This window comes from Cetorhinus maximus, chromosome 5, assembly GCF_964194155.1.
Source record: "Cetorhinus maximus chromosome 5, sCetMax3.hap1.1, whole genome shotgun sequence".
In the NCBI taxonomy this organism is placed as follows: domain Eukaryota; kingdom Metazoa; phylum Chordata; class Chondrichthyes; order Lamniformes; family Cetorhinidae; genus Cetorhinus; species Cetorhinus maximus.
The window spans coordinates 91726265-91748449 of NC_135883.1; the positions used below are offsets into that span (position 1 = coordinate 91726265).

The following is a 22185-nucleotide window of genomic DNA, read 5'->3' on the forward strand; positions in this document are numbered from 1 at the left end:
ATAGACTACAACCTGGGGCAGTCCCTGCAGTAAGCTTTCCATTGTTCTCTGAAAGATGGCACAAGCGGAGGAGACACTGAAAGGCAATCACAATGCAATTTCTTAAACATGATGTGCTAATTATGTATAAATGATGACTTGCTGGCATCGAATTTCAATTTCCATGGCATCAAACTTTATTTTTAATTACACCAATAAGAAAAAGAAAGACTTAAGGAAGAAAGATGCCACATGTTCCTCCTGGCTTTCTTCTGTTTAAACTGATTTCTATTTATTTTACATGTTCTTATATTAAGGTATATGCTAATACAATTCTCAAGAAATGTAAGAATAAGCTCCTATCAGCATGATTGGAATAAATTTTAGTTTCATTTCTGTGAATGTGCGATCCAGGTCTTTCCAGGCCTATATACAGAACTTCAACTTTTGTGTGCTTCCTATTTATCTGTACTAATTGCTAGTCATTCCGATAACTTCTCCAAAATTCCAAAAAGGTTGCTGGAAGCTTTTACCTCAGCTATTAGAGCACAATGTGAGGGCTAAAAAAAGGATAGCTTTCTTATTATAGTTATCAGTTCAGTAGATTGATGAATTGTCTTACTTTGTGCAGCCTCCAGCAGTTTTATTGTCACAGACTATTTCCATATTATATGAGCCAGTGTTGCAGTGTGTCTTGCATTATTTTACATTTACTGATGAGGTGTCATTATTCCAATAAAGATGCCACAATTAGCTTCCACACTTTGCTGATTATTGGATACTGAGGTTGCACAGCTGAGCTTAATGTTGTTTTCACTAGTTACCACATCTGGGATTCTCTTTCTCACTGGATTTATGAAATAGTGACCATAACACGATAGAATTCATCATTAAGATGGAAAGTGTAGGCCAATCCAAAACTAGGTCCTAAATCTAAAGAAAGGAAACTACAAAAATATGAAGGGTGAGTTGGCTACAATAGGTTGGGGAACTTCATTAAAAGGCATAGAAGTGGATAGGTAATGGTTAATATTTAAGGAACGAATGCAGGCATTGCAACAGTTATACATTCCTTTCTGGTGCAAAAACATAACAGGAAAAGCAGCCCAACCATGGTTAACAAAAGAAATTAAGGATAGTGTTAGTTCCAAAGAGGGGTCATATAAAGTTGCTAGAAAAAGTGGCAAACCAAAGATTGGGAGCAGTTTAGAATTCAGCAAAGGAGGACCAAGAGATTGATCAGGAGGGGTAAAATAGGGTATGATAGTAAACTGGCAAGGAACACAAAAGCAGACTGTAACAGCTTCCATAAGAATGTAAAAAGAAAATGATTAGTGAAGACAAATATAGGTCCCTTATAGTCCACAACAGGAAAATTTATAATGTAGAACAGGGAATGGCAGTGCAATTAAACATTTACTTTAGTGCTGTCTTCACAGAAGAGGACACAAATAATTTCTCAGAAATACTAGGGAACCAATGATTTAGTGAGAAGGAAGAATTGAGGGAAACTAGTATTAGTGAAAAATAGTGCTGGAGAAATTAAATAAAATATTATTATTAAAATAAATTAGAAGCTAATAAATCCCCAGGGTCTGATAATCTACATCCCAGCATACTAAAGGAGGTGACCATGGAAATAGTGGATACATTGTTGTCATTTTCCAAAATTCTGTAGAATCTGGAACAGTCCTGGCAGATTGGAATGTGGAAAATGTAACCCAGCTATTTAAAAAAGGAGGGCGAGATAAAACAGGGAATTAGCAGTTAGCCTAACATCAGTAGTATGGAAAATGCCAGAATTATTATAAAGGATGTGATAACAGGACACTTAGAAAATAGCAATGAGGTTAGACAAAGTCAACATGGATTTATGAAAGGGAATTCATGTTTGACAAACTGAAGAAAAGAAAGAGGAGAGGAGACTTGATGGACGTATTCAAGATCCTGAGGGGTATGGACAGGGTAAATAGTGAGAAACTATTCCCACTCAAGAGAGCATCAAGAACTCGAGGGCACAGATTCAAAATAATTGTCAAAGGGAGTAAAAGTGATGTGAGGAACAATGTTTTCACCCAGAAGGTGGTTGGAGTCTGGAACAAACTTACCGAGAGGGTGGTGGAGGCAGGGTCGATTGAGGCATTCAAAAGAGAATTGGATTGTTATCTGAAAAGAGAGAATGTGCAAGGTTACAGGGATAAGGCAGGGGAGTAGGTAGAATGCTCTTTGAGATTCAGTGCCGACTCGATGGGCTGAATGGCTTCCTTCTGCACTGTAAAAATTCTGAGATTCTGTGATCTTACTGGAGTTTTTCTGAGGACGTAACTAGAAGAATAGATAAGGGAGAATAAATGGATGTGGTGTATTTAGGTTTTCAGAAAACTTTTGATGAAGTCCCATGTAAGAGGTTAGTGTTAGAGGTTAAAGCACATGGGATTGTGGGTAATATATTGGTGTGGATTGAGAACTGATTAGCAGACATGAAACAGAGAGTAAGAATAAATGGGTCTTTTTCGGATTGCCAGTTGGTGACTAGTGGGGTACCACAGGGATCAGTGCTTGGACCCCAGCTATTCACAATAGAAATCAATGATTTGGATGAGGGAACCAAATGCAATATTTCCAAGTTTGCTGATGACACTAAACTAGGTGGGAATGAGAGTGGTGAGGAGGATGTAAACAGGCTTCAAGGCAATTTAGACAAGTTGAGTGAATGGGCAAATACATGGCAGATGCATTGTAACGGAGAAATCTGAAGTTATCCACTTTGGCAGGAAAAACAGAATGGCAGAGTATTATTTAAATGATGATAGATTGGGAAATGTTGATGTACAAAGAGACCTGGGTGTATGCTGAAAGCAAGCATGCAGGTGCAGCAAGCAATTAGGAAGGTAAATGGTATGTTGGCCTTCATTGCAATAGGATTTGATTACAAGAGCAAGGATATCTTACCGCAGCTATACAGGGCCTTGGTGAGAACACACCTGGAGTGCAGTTTTGGTCTCCTCACCTAAGAAAGGATATACTTGCCATAGAGGGAGTGCAGCAAAGGTTCACCAGACTGATTCCTGGGATGGCAGGATTGTCATATGAGGAGAGTTTGTGCCGACTAGGAATGTATTCACTGGAGTTTAGAAGAATGAGAGGGGATCTCATTGAAATGTATAAAATTCTGACAAGGCTGGACAGACTGGATGCAGGGATGATGTTTCCTCTGGCTGGGGGGTCACAATCTCAGGATGTGGGGTAGGTCATTTAGGACTGAGATGCGGAAAAATCTCTTCACTCAGAGGGTGGTGAACCTATGGAATTCTCTACCACAGAGGGCTGTGGAGGCCAAGTCACTGAATATATTTAAGGAAATAGATAGATTTCTGGGCTCTAAAGGCTTCAAGGGGTATGGGGAGAGAGTGGAAGTATGGCAGTGAGATAGAGGATCAGCCATGATCATATTGAATTGGAGCAGGTTCGAGGAGTTGAATGGCCTACACTTGCTCCTATTTTCAATATTTCTAGAGAATGATCCACTGGATTAATGAGCGAAGTAATGACAGGAACAATAATTGTTTGTTTGGAGGCTCATGTGGAAATTTAAAGTCAGATTTATTTGACTCCCAATTTTCATTTTCATTTTTAGCCAGGAGCAGCAGATTTTTCAACTTCAGCAAAAAATACAAGAAAATGAACTCCGAGCACACAAAGCACTTTTGGAACGGTGTGATCCTGCATTCACGATGAAAACACAGGTAACTCTATGACATTAATATAATACGATACACAGTGCCAAACATCTGGGGCTCTTCTGCTGCTCTCCTGCTGTAATTTAGAGGAAATTAGACCAGTACTTGGCTATGTTTAGGATTCTATGTCACGGAAGGTGTTGAACCTTTATCTGCCCCTTATGTACCGACACTGTATTAGTGTGGAATAAAAACATAAAATGCTGGAAAAACTCAGCTGGTCTGTCAGCATTCGTGGAGAGAGAAACAGGGTTAACGTTTCAAGTCCATATGACTCTTCTTCAGTGTATTAGTGTGGGATTGGATAAAGGCTTCTAATAACATGAATCCCATGTCCTTGGTTCTAGCCAATGGTGAGACCAGGTGGGCTAGGTTGCTGGCTTTTGCACCCGAGTTCCAGCTGGGGGCCAGATGCAAGATACAGCCTAGACCGTGGAAAATCTCAAACCCAAAAGTCATTTAGTAAAGGCATACATCAACACATTTGCCCACTGCACCAGGAAATTATTTACAGTGAAAATGAGTTATTTTCAACCATGTCACTTCATTTATTATAAGCAAACCCAAGCTGTTACATACGAACATATGTACAAACATACGAATTAGGAACAGGAGCCCCTCAAGCCTGCTCTGCCATTCAATAAGATCATGGCTGATCTGGATGTAACCTCAACCCCACATTCCTGCCTACCCCCCATAACCTTTTTCCCCCTTGTTAATCAAGAATTTAACTAGCTGTGCCTTAAAAATATTCAAAGGCCCCTCAGGATCTTAAAGGTTTCAATTAAGTCACCTCTTACTCTAAATTCCAGTGGATACAAGCCTAACCTGTCCAGTCTTTCCTCATAAGACAACCTGCCCATTTCTGGTATTAGTCTAGTAAACCTTCTCTGAACTGCTTCTCACACATTTACATTTTTCTTTAAATAAGGAGACCAGTACTGTACACAATACTCTGCTCTGTACAACTGAAGCATAACTTCCTTACTTTTATAATCAATTCCCCTCACAATAAATTATAACATTCTATTAACTTTCCTCATTACCTGCTGTACATGCATACTAACCTTTTGTGATTCATGCACTAGGACACCCAGGTCCCTCTGAATCTCAGAGTTCTACAATCTCTCACCATCTAAACAATAAGCTTCTTTTTATTCTTCCTGCCAAAATGAACAGTTTCACATTTGCCCACATTATACCCCATTTTCCAGATCTTTGCCCACTGACTTAACCTATCTATGTCACTTTGTAGCCTCCTTATGTCCTCTTGACAATTTACTTTCCTACCTATCTTTGTGTCGTCAGCAAAATTGGCATGATTATTGCTGTGGTTTTCTGGAAAGCTACCATTACTTCTTTTATAATCTGTCCTACTGTAGTTACAATTAGGGGGCCTGTGCACTACTCCCACAATTGACTTCTTGCCATTATCATTCCTCATTTCAACTCAAACCGCTTCCACTCCCTGGTATCCTGAACTTTGGTCAAATTCTCTAATGTGCTAATACCATCATTAATTAACAGAGCCACCCCTCCACCTTTTCCTAACTCCCTGTCCTCCCTAAATGATACATACCCTTCAATATTCAGGTCCCAGTCTGTCATCATGTAGCCATGTCTCTGTAATGGCTATCAGATCGTACTTATTTATTCCTATTTGCACTATCAGTTCATCTGTTTTGTTTTGAATGCTACATGCGTTTAGATAGAGCCTTTAGTTTTGTCCTTTTATTATTTTTGTAGCATCTAGCCTTATCTGCTGATTTACTCCTAGATTTGTGCTCTCTGTCCCTTCCTGTTACAACCTGTTTATCGTTGCCCAAATTAATACCTGTTTCTCTTGCCTTGTCTCAACTTTTTAGTTTACCACAATTTCCCAAATTTGATCCCTTGCCCCCACTATTCAGTTTAAGACCCTCTCTACTTCCCTAGTTAGGCAGCTTGCAAGGACACCAGCACAGTTCAGGTATAGACAATCCCAAGGGTACAGATTCCACTTTCCCCAATACTGGTGCCAGTGCCCCACACACCGGCACCTACTTCTCCCACACCAGTCTTTGAGCCACACATTAATTTCTCTAATCTTCTTTGTCCTATGCCAATTTGCACGTGGCTCAGGTAATAATCCAGAAGTTATTACCTTTGAGGTTCTGCTTCTTAATTTGGTGCCTAGCTTGTCATACTGACTATGCATAACCTCCTTCCTTATCCTACCTATGTCGTTGGTATCTACATGGACCACGACCACTGGATCCTCCCCCTCCTACTGCAAGTTCCTCTCCAGCCCTGAGCAGATGTCCCAAACCCAGGCACCAGGCAGGCAACAAAGGTGCCTGGACTTGCGCTCTTTGTGAGAGAGAACACTATACTGGCCCTCTAGGAAGTAGAGAGAGTAGAGAGAGTCTTACTATTCTGTCCCCTAAGACCACTACATTCCTTTTTGCTCCCCCCACATGCATGGCTTCCTGTACCACAGTGCCATGGTTAGTTTACTCATCCACCCTGCAGCCCCCACTCTCATCCAACAAGCTGAGGGAACCTCAAATCTGTTGGACAATTGCAGAGGCTGACACTCCTGCACTCCTGCCCTCTGGGTTCCCCTACCTGCCTCACTTGCAGTCACACCCTCCTGTCCCTGGCCACTGATCAAATCAGAAGACCCTATCCTAAGTGGTGTGACTGCCTCCTGGTATAATGCATCCAGATAACTGTCCCCCTCCCTGATGTGTCACAGAGTCTGCAGCTCAGCCTCCAGCTCAATGACTCTGAGCTGAAGTTCCTCAAGCCACAAACACTTACTGCAGATGTGTTTGCCCTGGATGTTATCCAGGAGCTTCCACATGTTGCAGCCTTGATACATCACATCACTTGCCCTGCCATCCTTAATGTGTTTTAAATAATTACTTAATTATGTTGTTTTCTTATATATTTTATTAACTTTACCACCAAATAGTATACAATTTTAAACCTTAAGGATAGAATAGAACTTACCCACTTAACAGATACTCATCAAACTAGCTCTTTTCCCTGTAGTAGAGCAAGAACTAATTTCTATGGGCTGAGAAAGATAGAAAGAGGAAATGAACATCTCCTTCTCCCAACTCCCCTCTCATCAAACTCCAAGGCCAGAATTTTCCTGCTGGTGATTTGGGGGCGGGGCTCACTCAAAGACGGGAAAATGACGTGGGATGACGACGGGAGGAACCCTTTAAATTTTCAGGAAGGCGGGCGGACAGCGAAATCAGCTGTCCGACTGCTGACCTGTCAATAGCCAATTGAGGCCATTGACAGGGTAATTAAAGTAATTAAAGGCCCTGCCCGTCCAACCTTAAGGCTGGCGGGCAGGCCAGGAGCCCCAGCGGGCTCCTGATAATACATGAAACCTCATCCACTGGCGGGATGAGGTTTCATGCTCCTTTTTAAAAACTTTAATAAATGTAATGTGATATTTATTAACATGTCCCATCTCGTGTGACATTGACACATGAGGGGGGCATGTTAATAATATTTTTACTTCTCTATTTTTTAACTTTTGTGCACTGTCACTAATCTCCCTGAGACAGCACTTTGTCTCAGGGAGCGCGCGACAGCTGGGGATTCCCTCCTCCCCCCATCACCGGAAGCGCATAGCGCTTTCTGTCGGGCAGGCTGCTGGGCGGGCCTTAATTGGCCTGCCCACTCAAAATGGCGGCGGGCCCCGTTTCGGTGGCAGGGGTCGGCTATCCGCCCGCCGCCGAGCCGGTGGGGCCCGCACGTCCACCAAGAGCAAAATTCTGCCCCAAGTCTCCACTCAGTTATCTCAGTTGCACTCCATTTGCCTTGGCTGTACTAAAGAACCCTGAATTTATAGTAAACTGACCTGGGGCTACAATGGCCAGATCAATCAGTTATCTAATTACTACTCAGCTCCTACAGCTGAGAGTGAGTTTACCCTGTCTAAACTGCAAGAAAGAAAGAACTTAGCCTGCTTACACAGTACTTTCCAGTTACTGCTAGTTACAGACTGGATTAGATTTTAAGAGCAAAACCTAAGAACAAAATTAACACATAAAACTCCCCTCTCACCAAATCCTGTCTTTACTCAGTTAGTCAACTGTACTCAGATGTAAGCTTTTGCCCTGCAGTAGTACACTTTCCTCTGAGGCAGAAAGTTTTGGGTCCAAGCCCTAGTCCAGAGACTTGAAAACAGAAAATCACTCCATTGGAGTACTGAGGGAGGCGGTGCCAAATTTTTAATGAGATGTTAAACTCGACAGGACTTGTCTACCCTCTAGGGTGGACACAAAAGATCCCATGCCAGTCTTCAGAGAAAATTTAGGAAGCTCTTCTGTTACTCTTAACTGTTATGACACGGCAGATGATGTGTGCCAGGTGGATCAAATCCACGAGGGAAACTTGATCACGCTATCACAATTTGTATTTATTTCGAGATGCATGCCTTGAATTCAGAAGTAATAAGTCCACCAAGACTCTTAAGGTTTTTATTTTTTTAAAAACTAAATTAAACATTTATTAACAAAAGAAAAGATTTCAAGCACATACATAGGTCTATAAACTACTACTATAATAACTCCTAAACCCCCTGATTAACCTGGTTTCAAGTTACATCCCCCAGTAAGGCAAAGAACAGTAAAAAAGAAATAGATTTTAAGCAGTTAAACATAATACCCTGGACAGTGGAATTCAAAGTGGCTTTTCCCAGCTTTGATTTCTGTAGACAGCAGGCTTAATGCACAAATAGAGGAGACTTCTCACACTTCTGGAAGACCTTGCAATGCCTTCCTCCTTTATACATATTTCCCCCTTTAATGTGTAAATTTCATTGTCCATGTGTCTTTGGAACTTTACGTTTCTCATAATATAAATCTTTTCATGTAACCACTATATTGTCAGTAATCCTTGAGAAAACCTTTTGGTAAACCATATCTTGTAAAAAGTTTAGTCAACTCTTCCACAATTCACTTTGTTGTAATATTTCTCAAAGGTATTGCTTCAGGTAACCTTGTAGATACACCCATTGTTGTCAGTAAGTACTGATTTCCACTTTCAGTCTTAGAAAGGGGTCCTACACTTCATAATCCTAGTAAAAGGTTCTTCAAATGCTTGAATTGGAATTAAAGGTGCCAGCTTAATCACTGCTTGTGGTTTCCTTATCACCTGACATGTGTGGCGTGTTCTACAGAATTTGACTACATCTCTATGCAATCCAGGCCAATAAAAATGTTTTTGTATTTTCACCTATGTCTTTCTAATTCCTAAATGTCCCCCCATTGGAATTGCATGAGCTATTCTCAGTATCTAATTTCTATATCCAAATGGTATTACAATCTGATGCATTTCCAGTTTTCATTTGCTGAAGCCTGACGGCTGCCACTTTCTCATTAACACACTACCCTTAAGGCATTCTGGAATACATTATGTCTCTGTTTCTGACTAAGCTGTCTGATATAACTGTTTTATTTGTAACTTTTACTGTAGCTCTACCAACTGCCTTGAGCTAAGTATCTCAGCTGCATTCTCTTCCATTCTTTTTTCCTAAACAATCTTATCAAAGACAGTGTCAGTTAATTGAACTTCAACAACTTTCCCCTACCTTTTCACTTCCTCTTCTTCTTGTTTCAACCTACGAACTTGTGATCTTGTTACCACATAATCTGGAAACAATCCAGGATGCTCTTTCTGCAACACTTCTGTTAAGAACACTTATACAGGCTTCTCAACCTTCATAGGCATCACCCACATCTGTGACCCAGCTATATCATTACCTAAAATAAGTTGAACCCCTGCAATGGACAATTTTTCCACTACTCTGACAATCACTGTTTTCCAATTAGTCTTTAAATTTGCCTTCAACAATGGAATAGGTTTAGCATGCCATGAACCCCATCTGTTCCTGAAATATTCCCTCTGAACATGAAATATCACTATCCCACAACATTAAGGATTGACTAGCCCCTGCGTCTCTTAAAATTTTAATATCTTTACCTGCTGCACCTGTACACATAGAAAGACTTCCCCTTCACATACAAATCTTTAAACATTTCTGCAACCTGCTCCTTCTCTTCCCTGACTACCCACCTTCCTTTCACCTTCCCACTTTCTACCCTTTTCTGACTTAAAAGGGTGACAAAAAAGATTTAGATCTATGACCTAACAATCACAAGCTATCTCTACTTCTTGTCTTACAGGTTTAACCCTCTGTTCCTCCACATGAGTTCTCACTCCTGAAGGAATTGAATCTTTAAATTCTTCCAAAAGAATTACTTCTCTATGAGCATATGTTGTCTCTATCTTTAATGCCCATATCCACCAGTCAAAATTACTTTGTTTTACTATCTCAATCTTAATATAAGCTTACCGAGTCTGTTTTCTTGTATTCCTAAATTTCTGCCTGTATGCTTCAGGAACCAACTCATAAGCACTCAAAATAGCCTTTTTTTACCACATCAGAATCCACTGAAATTTCTTCTGACAGTGAAGCATAAACCTCAAGTGCTCTACCTACTAACTTAGATTGTAACAGTAATGTTCATTTTTCTTGTGGCTATTTCATCTATTTAGCTATCTTCTCAAATGAAACAAAGAACACCTCCACATCTCTTTCTTCAAACTTGAGAAGAACTTGCACAAATTTAAACACCTCCCCATTGGATTTTAGGTTAAAGTTTTTTCATCATCAGAAATTTCCTTAGCATCTGATGTCTCTTTGTTAAAGTTCAGCCTTTTAAGTTGGTACTCTCTTTCTCTTTCCTTCTCCCTCTCCTCCATTGCCAGCTTTTCCCTCTGCAGATCAAGGTTTCGCATTTCCATTTCTTTTTGAAATAATCTCTCTTTTTCCCTTTCTGCCTTTCTTTTTCTTTTCCTTCTTCCTCAAGTTCAAGTTTTTTCAGTTCCTTTGCTTGTTCAAATTCAAGCTTCTTCATTTCTAACTGAAGTCTTACTATCTCCAGCTGTGACTTACTAGTGTCAGGTATCACTTCCAACTTCAAATGCTGTGCTAACATTTCAACTATATCTGCTTTCTTTGCCCCTACAGGTAACCTCAACTATGACTTATCCACCAGCTCTGTTAACTTACCCTTAGATACTTTTTGTAGCACAGAGTTATATCTTCTACTTCCAAAAATGTTTTAGCCATGGATACAGCCATTTTTGCAGCCCCACCATTTTAAAAATCCCTCACACCAACTCCTCAATTCAAAGTGCTTCTCATACATGTACCCTTAAGATTCACCAACTCCAAACCAATCAAAGAATTTCAAATATCCCACAAAGAGCCCCCAGTATGATATGACATGGAAAATGATGTGTGCCAGACGGACCAAATCCATGAGGGATTTTATCACAACCATTTTGCAATTTGTATTTATTTTGAGATTTGTGCTCTGAATTCAGAAGTAATAAGTCCACCAAAACTTCAAACTTCAGACATAGGTCTTCAACTTACTACTATAATAACTCCTGAAATCCTTGATTAATCTGGTTTCCAGTTACACCCCCCATTAAGGCAACAGTAAAAAAAGAAATATATTTTAAACATATCCAGCAAGTTAAACACAATACCCTTGGACAGAGGAATTCAAAATGGTTTTTCCCAGCTTCAGTTTCTGTTGACAGCAGGCTTAAGCGCAAGTACTGGAGATTTCTCACACTTCTGGTACATCTTGCAATACCTTCCTTCATTATACATGTTTCCCCCTTTAATGTGTAAATTCCATTGCCCATGTTTCTTTGGAACTTTACCTTTCTAATAATATAAATCTTTTCATGTTACCACTATATTGTCAGTAACAATTGAGAAAAATAAACACATTCCTTATCTTGCTTGTCTGGCTATTTGTAAACAGGCTGAGATCCTTTTGAAAACCAAATCCCCTTTTCTATCTAAAAATGCAAGTTCACTTTACACCTTGCATGCTAAGAACTCCCAAGAATATCTCCCTGCCTCTGGCTCCTTGTTCTGATGAGCAGTGTTCTTGTCACTCAGATGTGAAACCTTTCTGCACAAGATAAAGGCAATTGTCTCAGTCCAGGGCCTCTTCCCTGTGCTCTGTGCAGCCTTCAGACCAAAGTTATGGTCTGGCCTCACACTCTCTGGAAACATTACTGATGCCTGCACCTTGGTGGTGCTTGTCATTGCTGCCAGAATGTAGTACGCAGGTGCCACAGAGTTCTCTCATTTTCTCGATGTACTCTCAGCACTTCTAAGGAGAGGCTGGCCCCCATCTCTTCAACATCTGTGACTAGTGATGCTGTGCTCCTGAAGGGCTGAGGTGCTAAAGGCAGACAAAGGATCAGGTGCTTCTAAAGTTTCATGGCAGCATCTCTATGAAATGACCCTGATCATAGAGCGCAAGCAACCTGCCCTCGGCCAGACAGGAGTCAGACATTCTTAGAGGCTGTGAAGATTTATGGAGTGTACTCACTGCATGTTATCATCATCTTCCTGCAAACGAGCAATTACTAGGGCCTCCAATCTGTCTCCATGATGAAAGCATTCTCACAGAGGGTACTCGCGCTGCCAGAAGCCGGACTGGAGTCAAACATTCACAGATGCAATGTGAGGTTCTATGGTATCACGTCACTGCATGTCATCATCATCCTCCACAAATCTAGCAGCTATGAGGGCCTCCCGAGCGCGCCTGTATCGTCTAGCCGGTGTGAGAGCCTCACCCCCGTCATCATCGCCTCTGAGGACCTCCTCACCCCCATCCCCGTCGGCATCCTCTTCATCGGAGGAGACATGCAGCTCCTCCAACTCTTCCTCAACCAACCCGTCTCCCCTTTGGAGCGCTTGGTTGTAAAGGACGCAGTAGACAACGACAATGCTTGACATCCTCTGTGGACTGTATTGCAGGGCTCCACCAGACCGGTCCAGGCACCAGAACCTCACCTTCAGCATCCCGATGGTCTGCGCCACCAAGTTGTGAGCAGCTGCATGAGCCTTATTACATTGTTGCTCTGCTGCAGTCTGAGGCCGCCGCACAGGTGTCATCACCAACTGCTTCTGCAGGTAGCCCTTGTCTCCGAGGAGCTATCCCTGCAGCCTCTGTGGACCCTGGAAAACTCCAGGGATCTGTGAACAACTGAGGATGTAGGCGTCATGCACACACCCTGAAAACCGTGCGCACACCTGCAGGATGTGTTTCTGGTGGTCGCACACCAGCTGCGCGTTCAGCAGATGGAAGCCCTTGTGGTTGATGTAGTCCACCATGTATTGCGACGGAGACCTGAGAGCCACATGCGTGCAGTTCATTGCACCCTGCTCATGTGGGAAAGCTGAGATCTGGGCGAATCCAATCGCTCTTGCATCCTGGCTGTCCCAGCCCCGGGCGAAATGCACAAAGTTGTATGCCCTTGCAAAGATGGCATCCGTGACCTCATGGATGCTGCGGTCACTTTCATGGCCACTAGCAGTGGATGCCCTCCATGACCCCGTGGCACCAAATCCTGCAATGGCTGGCAGGTGTGAGCGACCATTTCCCTAGACAAGCGCAGCCCCCGGCAATACTGGTTCTTGGCCATCTGCAGGAATGAAAGGCAGCATCTATAGACCCTGGGTGTTGCTAGGCACCGACTAGTGATAGCTCACTGTGGTTCTTCGGCAGCGTGTGTGGAAGACCCAGCTGCCCCTTCTTCCTGAGGTTGTTCCTTTTGCCCTTGCGCAGCCAGGAGCTTCATTCGCTCTCTCCTCCATTGTCTTCACACTCTGTAGGCCATCAGGCATACAGCTAGTTCACCATGATCCTGATATACTCCTCCTGCAGGATGAAAGAGAGACATGTGGTTAGCATGCGTGTACTAAGAACCTGTCCTGGTTAAGTGTGAGGGTTCATTAACGCTGCCCGGAGAGTGCTGGCCACTACTTGAATGGCCAGAGATTAGTGCGCTGCATGGCTGCCCGAAACCCCACCATTTCCACCCCAGTCCACCCGACCAATTGGCGGCAGGTTTGCCCATTGGACTGCATGCTGGATTGCAATGAAGTACAGTTAATAATCAAATTTCAGGATTAAAATAATGAAAATAATTTTGGAAATTGATGTAATAACTACTCTTAATTCACAATTGACCATCCTTCCACTGCTAAAACTCACATTTGCAGAATTGTCAACATATTATATTTTAAATATTGGCGGTCAGAGAAAAACGCCATGAGAGCAAAATATTGTGGCTGCTAGAAAACATGAAATGAAAACAGGAGATGCTGGAAACACTCAGCAGGTCTGGCAGCATCTGTGGAGAGAAACAGAGTTAATAGCCAGGATCTTCAAAAGGCTGTGGCCAGTTTGAAATTCACAGTTCTGAAGGTAGTCTCGGGATCCTGACACCTCAGGGACAGTTTTTAATGTTGAAAGGGCCGGTGGGAGAGAGGGAGCAGGGAATGTTCTTGCCACAAAGTAATGGCACCTTAAAGCTCCTAAAGAAGCTTGTTAAGGGGCCTGTCTGTGCCTGAGTGCAATATTCAATTTTCTTTCCCTGGCAAGCCTGAACAGCTGCTGCACATCAACTGTTGTGTTCGCCAAGGGGCCCAAATAAATTTGTGCAGGATTGTCTTGGAAACAAATCTGTGGGGTCAATAAGCTCTAGCATAAGCTCTGGTCCTTACCTACATATGAGCATGCTAAATAGGAGCAGGAGTAGACCATTCAGCCCCTCGAGCCTGTTCGCCATTCAATAAGATCATGGCTGATCTATTTGTGTTTTGAGTTCAACATTCCTATCTACCCCCGATAGCCTTTGATTCCCTTGCCTAACAAGAATCAATCTATTATTGCCTTAAAAATATTCCTTCAGTTCAGCCTCCATTAGCTCCTCTTCTTCAGGGGCTGGCTGTGGCCACCACTCCAGTCTGGTCCTGCTGGGACTTCCTCCCCAGCTTAGAATGCAGGTCTCACCCTTAGCCAATTAATGCCCCGTTGAATATTAAATGGCTGTGGGGCAACGTTCCCTGCCATTTCTCCGGAAACCTCGCCATCAGAACAATCCTCCCCGCTAAACTTTGTTTATCTTTTCATGGATGCAGCCAGGTTTGCTGAGTATTTCCAGAGTTTGCTGGGTTTTTTTTCTGGCATAGACCTACTGGACTGAATGGCCTCTTATATACAGGAAAATCCTATGTAATTAGTGATGATATCTAAGCAGTAATTTTAGGAGCCTATGCTGCCATTGGAGAACCTTGCCTGCTGATAGCCCAAATTAGGCCAAAATTTTCTTATCATAAAAAAGTCTTCCCTCCAGTGGATACATAAAATTACCTCCTGCTTAGATTGTTCCTTTTTTGGCATTGTGGTTTAACATCCAAAGTAGCCTGACTCTATTTTCACACATTGCAAGATGGGATACAATGAAAAAAGTCAAGATTACCAGAACTCAAATTCCTTTTAAAAAATGGAAATCTTTTTCCTTCCTTTAGTGGCATGAATCCCCATGTGAGCATATGAGACATGCACACCTTACAGCAACATCCAAAGTGGCTGACTCTGGAAAGAAAGACCTGGAGCAAAAGTTGTCTGCAGCTGAGCTTGAGATTGTACAACTCAATGAGTCCCTTAGGAAAAACACACAAAAGTACATGGAAGACATAAAGAAACTGGAGGAGAAGGTAAAACCCTTTGACTACCAATGACTTATAAAACCAAAAATATTGAAACTAAAGCCACATAAAGTGCAACGAAGCCTTGATATTGTCCAGAAACTTGGTTAAGTAAATAAAAATAGTGTGAAATTTAATTTCATTCAACAAGATCTTAGGAAATGTATTCCCAAAATCTAAGTGTATTTGATAGGATTCTTTGTATTCATTAAAATATATTACATTTATTATAGATAATATAGAATTCAAACCATTTTCACAGGAGCTTGGGATGAAGGGTTCGTGCTCCAAGTGCACGATAAGATACATTTCTGCAATTGTGCTCTTCATTGGAGTTCCACCCATCTGGAGTGAAATCTCGAATTTGGCAAAAGAACTCAATGCCTTCACAGGTTTTCTTCTTCCTCCTGGACTCACTGACCTCTAGAATCAGAAATCGGGTGGAGAGAGCAGAGCGCCAGCACGAACTGGCCAAGAGAGGGAGAACAGTGCCAGCATGAATTGAGGGAAGAGGAAGAAGAGTGCTAGTATGAACTCGAGAATGAGAAAGGGAATGTAGAGTGCTAGTATGATTTGGCTGTGGAGAAAAATAACAATACAAAAATAACATCAGTGTGAACAGGGAAGAGAAGACCCTTGCCTACTGTGACCATGAATTTCTACAGAGGTGTTCCCTCTTTGTCACTGTATCTTGACCTGAAGTGTAGCAGTGTATAGGGTTTTCTGCTGCACTTCCACCAAAGTTACAGCGGCATAGCAGGAACTGACTCCAAGGAAATTCCTGACCATTGTCTCTATGTCCTGGTGATACTTTAAAAGCAATTTAGCAATTAACTTTAGGAAAATAGATTGCCAGTAGATATTCACAGTACCCTACAATTGCCCATCCCTAACTTCCCTTTGAGAAGATGGCATGAGGTGAGCAATCAGCTCCTGCCTCCATGTAACATGAGTCAGGAGTGTGGAGTTTGACACCATCCAGAACCAAGCAGCCCACTTGATTTGCACCCCATCCACCACCTTAGACCTTTCCTCCGTCTACAGTGGCTGCAGTATGTACAATCTACAAGATGCATTTACAATGGCTTGTTTGACAGTATCTACCATACCCACAACTTTTATCACCTAGAAGGTGAAAGGCAGTAAGTCATGGGAACACTGCCATCTTAAAGCTCCCTTCTAAGTCACAAGCTATCCTAATTTGGAAATATCTCCTCGTTCCTTCATCAACTCTTGGAATTCCCTCCCTTACAACACTGTGGGTGTACCTTCAGCACAGACAGCAGTGCCTCAGGAAGGCAGCTCACTACCACCTTCTCAAGGGCAATTAGGGATGGGCAATAAATGCTGGCCTTGCCAGCCCTGCTCATACATCCTGTCAACATATTTTTAAAAATGCTAGTTTTTCATGTATGCATTTTAAGGATTGAAAAAGAACTGATGTAATCACCAACTCTTTTTCAGTGCTTAAAAATCTCACTGGAATTTGGAAAGTGGTGAGTATGCACGAAGCTTTGTCAATCCCAACTTCACGGCAAAGTGAACAAGCAAGAAAATTCAGTCCCCTGTTTGATTCACCACTGAATGTGGAGTAGATACTGCAAATCCTATTGTAGCATGAGAAAGCTATGTGCTAAATTCTCAAATGCTTACATTTCTGTCAGAACTCATTGATCAAGGAAGTGAGTACACAAAAAAGTGATTAAGTAAACACATAGAAGCATAAATAAATGTCACAGAACCAGCAAGAATGGGATCACAGCCCTTTCAAGATTCTAAATGCTTTTAAAGTACTTAATACCCCATTATATTTCCATAAATCTCCAGGAAAGCTAAATTGAAATGCAATTGAAGAAACCAGCCAGTCATTTAAATTTATGGAATATCCATAAGCCACATCTAAGGTGAGAACTGGTGACACTGATTAATGTTCTGATCATTAATGTTCATTTATTTGCTTCTCCTTCTTCTCAGCCATGCAGAGCATTGATTAGTGTACTGGAGGACCATTATTACTAAGCTATGCCATGTTGGGGAAAGGTCTGCTTTCTCATGAATAATTCTTTGCTATGCTTCAGATGAAAGCACGGGAGAAATATATCAGCAGTTTGAAAAAGAAGCTACAGAAAGAATCTGAGCAAAGCCACGAGCGGCAACAGAGGATAGAAACCCTGGAGAAGTACCTCGCTGACCTACCGACCTTGGATGATTTTCAGAGCCAGAGTCAACAGGTAAAAAAACTAGAGGGTCATCAATGGTGTGGATTCAGAATTTTGACAAGTACTCGTTAAATGCAAATAACCATTCACACTTATTTTTAGCAATTGTGATTTTATAGACTCCTTCCCAGATACCATATGCTATTTTCAGAAGCTAAATACTGTGGAGGCTGGAAATTTGAAATTGAAGCAGAATAAGCTGGGAGCACTCAGGAGGTCCAGCAGCATCTGTGAAGAGAGAAAAATGATAAGATCATAAGAAATAGGAGCAGGAGTAGGCCATTCATCCCATCAAGCCTGCTCCTCCATTCAATCAGATCATGGCTGATCTGATTGTGGCCGTAACTCCACTTTTGTACCTCCCACCCCACCCCCACTCGCGTCGACCCTGTCAAGTCACTCAGAATCTTACATGTTTCAATTAGATCACCTTTCATTCTTCTAAACTATATCAGTGAGTATGTTATCGCTGTGTAAGTGCCACTTGATAGCACTGTCAATGATACTTTCCATTATTTTATGGATAATCAAGAGTAGGCCGATGGGGGGGTAATTGGCCAGGTTGAATTTGTTTTGTTTATTGTGGCCATACCTGGACAATTTTCCACATTGTCAGGTAGATGCCAGAGTTGTAGCTGTACTGGAACAGCTTGGCTAGCAGCGTGGCAAGTTCTGGAGCACAAGTCTTCAGTACTACTGTTGGGATGTTATCAGGGCTCATGGTCTTTGGTGTATTCAGTTGTTTCTTGATTTCACATGGAGTGAATCGAATCGCCTGAAGACTGACATTTGTGATGGTGAGGACCTCAGGAGCAGACCAAGATGGATCACCACTTGGCACTTCTAGCTGAAGATGTTTGCAAATCCTTCAGCCTGGTCTTTTGTGCTGATATGTGTTCGTCTGCCTTCATTGAGGATGGAGATCTCTGTGGAGCATTCTCTTCCCGTTAGTTGTTTAATGTCCACCACCATCCATGACTGGATGTGGCAGGACTGCATCTGATTCACTGGTTGTAGTATCACTTAACTCTGTCTATTGCATGCTGTTTCTGCTGTTTAATATGTGTATAGTCCAAAATGGTAACTCGATCAGATTGACACCTCATGTTTTGGTATGCTTGGTGCTGCTCCATGCAAGCTCTCCTGCACTCATTGAACCGGAGTTATCACCTGGCTTGATGGTAATGGTAGAGTGGGAAATGTGCCAGTCTGAGTGATTACAGATTATGGTTGAATATCATTCTGCTGCTGCTGATGGCCTACAGCGCTTCATGGATGCCCAGTTTTGAGGTGCAAGATCTGTTTAGAATGGTGATAGTGTCACACAACGCGATGCAGGATATTCTCAATGTGAACATGGGACTTTATGGTAGTGTGGTGGGACAGTGTGGTGGTCATTCCTACTAATACTGTCACGGACAGATGCATCTGCAACAGGTAGATTGGTGAGGATGAGTTCAGCTAGGTTTTCTTTCTTGTTGGTTCTCTCACCACCTGTTAAAGGGATAGTCTGGCAGGTATGTCCTTCAGACTCAGCCAGCTCAGTCAGTAGAAGTGCTACTGAGCCACTCTTGGTGATGAACATTGAAGTCTGAGTAGATTTTTTGCCTTTGCCACCCTCAGTGCTTCTTCGAATTGGTGTTCAACATGGAGGAGCATCCATCAGCTGAGAGAGGGCATTAAGTGGTAATTAACAGGGTGTTTCCTTGCCCATGTTTGACCTGATGCCAAAGTACTTAACTGGGTCTGGAGTTAATGTTGAGGACTCCCAGGATCACTCCCTCCTCTATACCACTGTGCTGCCTCTTCTGGTGGGTCTGTCCTGTCAGTGGGACAGGACATACCCAGGGATGGCGATGGTGGTGTCTGGGACATTGCCTATAAGGTATGATTTGGTGACTATGACTATGTCAGGCTGTTGCTTGACTAGACTGTGGGACAACTCTCCCTATTTTGGCACCAGTTCCCAAATGTTAATGAGCGTTGGCTGAGCATTGTCGTCCCTAGTGGCTAAGCTGATGCCACATGTTCTGTCAGGTTTTATTTTTATTGGACATTTCTGTAATAGTTTGATACAACTGAGTGGCTTTCTAGGCCATTTCAGAAGGCAGTTAATTAAGAGTCAACCATATTGCTGGGGGCCAAACTGACAGATTTTCTTCCCTAAAGGTCATTAGTGAACCGGATGGGTTTTAATGACAATCCAGTAGTTTCATGATCATCATTACTGAGACTAGCTTTTAATTCCAGATTTAGTAATTAAGTGAATTTAAATTCCACCAGCTGCAACATGGTGAGAAATGAACTCACGGCTCTGCAGCATTAGTCTGGGCCTCTGGATTACTAGCCCAGTAATGTCACCACTTTATTACCGTTCCCCTAGTGGTGATTTTCAAACTGTTTAAGAGCAAACTTCTTGACATCCATAATGGCCTCAAATCCCTTCCTAATTGTGCTTTGTAATATAGAGATCAATTTTTGGTTTCACCTGCTTGGGTAATAATCAAGCCTGATTTTCAATTAAATGGGAGTTCTATAAGAGGCGGGTGATCCTCTCTGATACTTTAGTGCCCTTGCATGAAAAACAAATATTTACCCCATGATTTCTACTACGGGCATTTTCAGGATATTGAGCCAATTTTTAGAGATCCCAAGATCCAGCTACAGATTTGGGTTCCTTAGCGCCACAGAGCTATGCAGTCTCCTGAAAATTCCTGTAATTGAATATCAATGACCATGTGAGCAAAGCCACTCCCTTCCATTAATCTCACCCACTTCAACCAGCCCTCTGTCTACTGAACAAACAAGGGTTAATTAATTTGAAAACTAGCTAAAAACTAACCTGCTTCCAAGAAGCACATACCATAGGAATGAATCTTCTATTTTTAATTATTTAATATTTAAGAATTAAGAGTAATTCAATAAGAAAGAATCACTGTGATAGTTATTTAATGGAACTAAATGTTCTTCATGATTTTGCAGCTCCTATTATTCCATTATACCAGTACCAAAATCATTCACAATTATATTTTCCCTGCCCTGAGGGGAAACTGGCCATCTGAAACTAAAGCTAATGCAAAATACATTATGTACAAATTGAGCCACTGTGATGTGAAAAAGCAAGTCTTTATTCACAAAAGTACTGAACAATGATGGCTATCATATTTATGGATTGGATACAAATAGGCATTAGACACTTAAAGAAAGAATATGCTGAGATTTGACTGTAGTAAGTAATTCAAATTCAATAACATGCTGAAATAACTAAATGAGACTTTCAGCATGGACAGTTACCAACAGATTTTAATTAGTTTTTCAAAGCCAATTATTCAAAGGAAACAGTTGTGGAATGCTTTATTACAGTAGTTATAGACATTTACACATCTATAGCTCAAAAGTGTGCATAATTATGCAAATTCAGCCACAAATACAACCATCTCTGTAGACTCCCTTGGCATTCTAATTAGGTTTTTTTTTTCCCCAATGAAACTCCAGCATAATTTTATTTAAGAATAGCTGAAAGTAAGTTGATAGGAACGGCCCTTTCTCAGGATGCATTTACTGACCGAAGATTCTGCTTTTCTCTCAGGCAGCTATGACCATCTCTTGGCATAGTGTCATGTTTCTAGGCAACAAATTATTGAAGGCCTAAGCCTCAAATAGTATAACTCGCAAACTTAGGAACCATCAGGATGTAGAGGGTAAAAGCAAAATACTGCAGATGCTGGAAATCTGAAACAAAAACAAAAATACCTGGAAAAACTCAGCAGGCCTGACAGCATCTGCGGAGAGGAATACAGTTGACGTTTCGAGTCTGTATGACCCAGACCTCCCTGTCGCTTGCCATTACAACACACCACCCTGCTCTCATTCCCACATGTCCGTCCTTGGCCTGCTGCAATGTTCCAGTGAAGCTCAACGCAAACTGGAGGAACAGCACCTCATCTTCTGATTATGCACTTTACAGCCTTCCGGACTTAATATTGAGTTCAACAATTTCAGATCATGAACTCTCTCCTCCATCCCCGCCCCCTTTCCGATCCCCCTTTTTCCAATAATTTATAATTTTTAAAAATATATATTTTTCTTTTCCCACCTATTTTTAAATTTATTTTGATCTATTGTTTTATCTCCACCTTTTAGCCAATTTCGATCCCTTCCTCCCACCCCACCTCCACTAGGGCCATCTGTCACTAGCTTGCCCTGCTTGCGACCCTTAATGTCCCCATTAGCACATTCCTTAGATAATATCACCACTGTCAATACCCCTTTGTCCTTTTGTCTATGACATCTTTGGCAATTTCTTCTTTGCCTCTACCTATCACTGGCCCCCTATCCAGCTCTATCTGTCCCACCCCCCTCTATCAGCTTATATTTCATCTCATTTCTCTATTTCCTTAGTTGTGATGAAGAGTCATACGGACTCGAAACATCAACTGTATTCCTCTCCGCAGAGGCTGTCAGACCTGCTGAGGATGTAGAGGGTAGTTGGTATATATCTCCAGCTTCCAAAACCAATCAATGGGTTTCATGTTAAGCAAAATAAAAAATTAAATTTTTATTTAATTCTACAACAACAGTACTAGCAGAAAATTAATTGCGCTAGCTCAACTCAAGGAAGTTAAGATCTAAGTTTCCAATACCCCAA

General features: G+C 41.8%; 1 protein-coding gene across 4 annotated transcripts in view; it reads left to right on the top strand.

The window, feature by feature from the left end:
* The window catches only part of cep85l (centrosomal protein 85L), a 360923-nt gene that overhangs the window by 299474 nt on the left and 39264 nt on the right, over nt 1-22185 (top strand). For all 4 annotated transcript variants that reach the window (XM_078542192.1, XM_078542191.1, XM_078542193.1 and 1 more), the window contains 3 exons: nt 3617-3725; nt 15139-15327; nt 17397-17549. In XM_078542192.1, coding sequence (XP_078398318.1) covers nt 3617-3725; nt 15139-15327; nt 17397-17549 — 451 coding nt within the window. The remainder of the gene's footprint in view (nt 1-3616; nt 3726-15138; nt 15328-17396; nt 17550-22185) is intronic.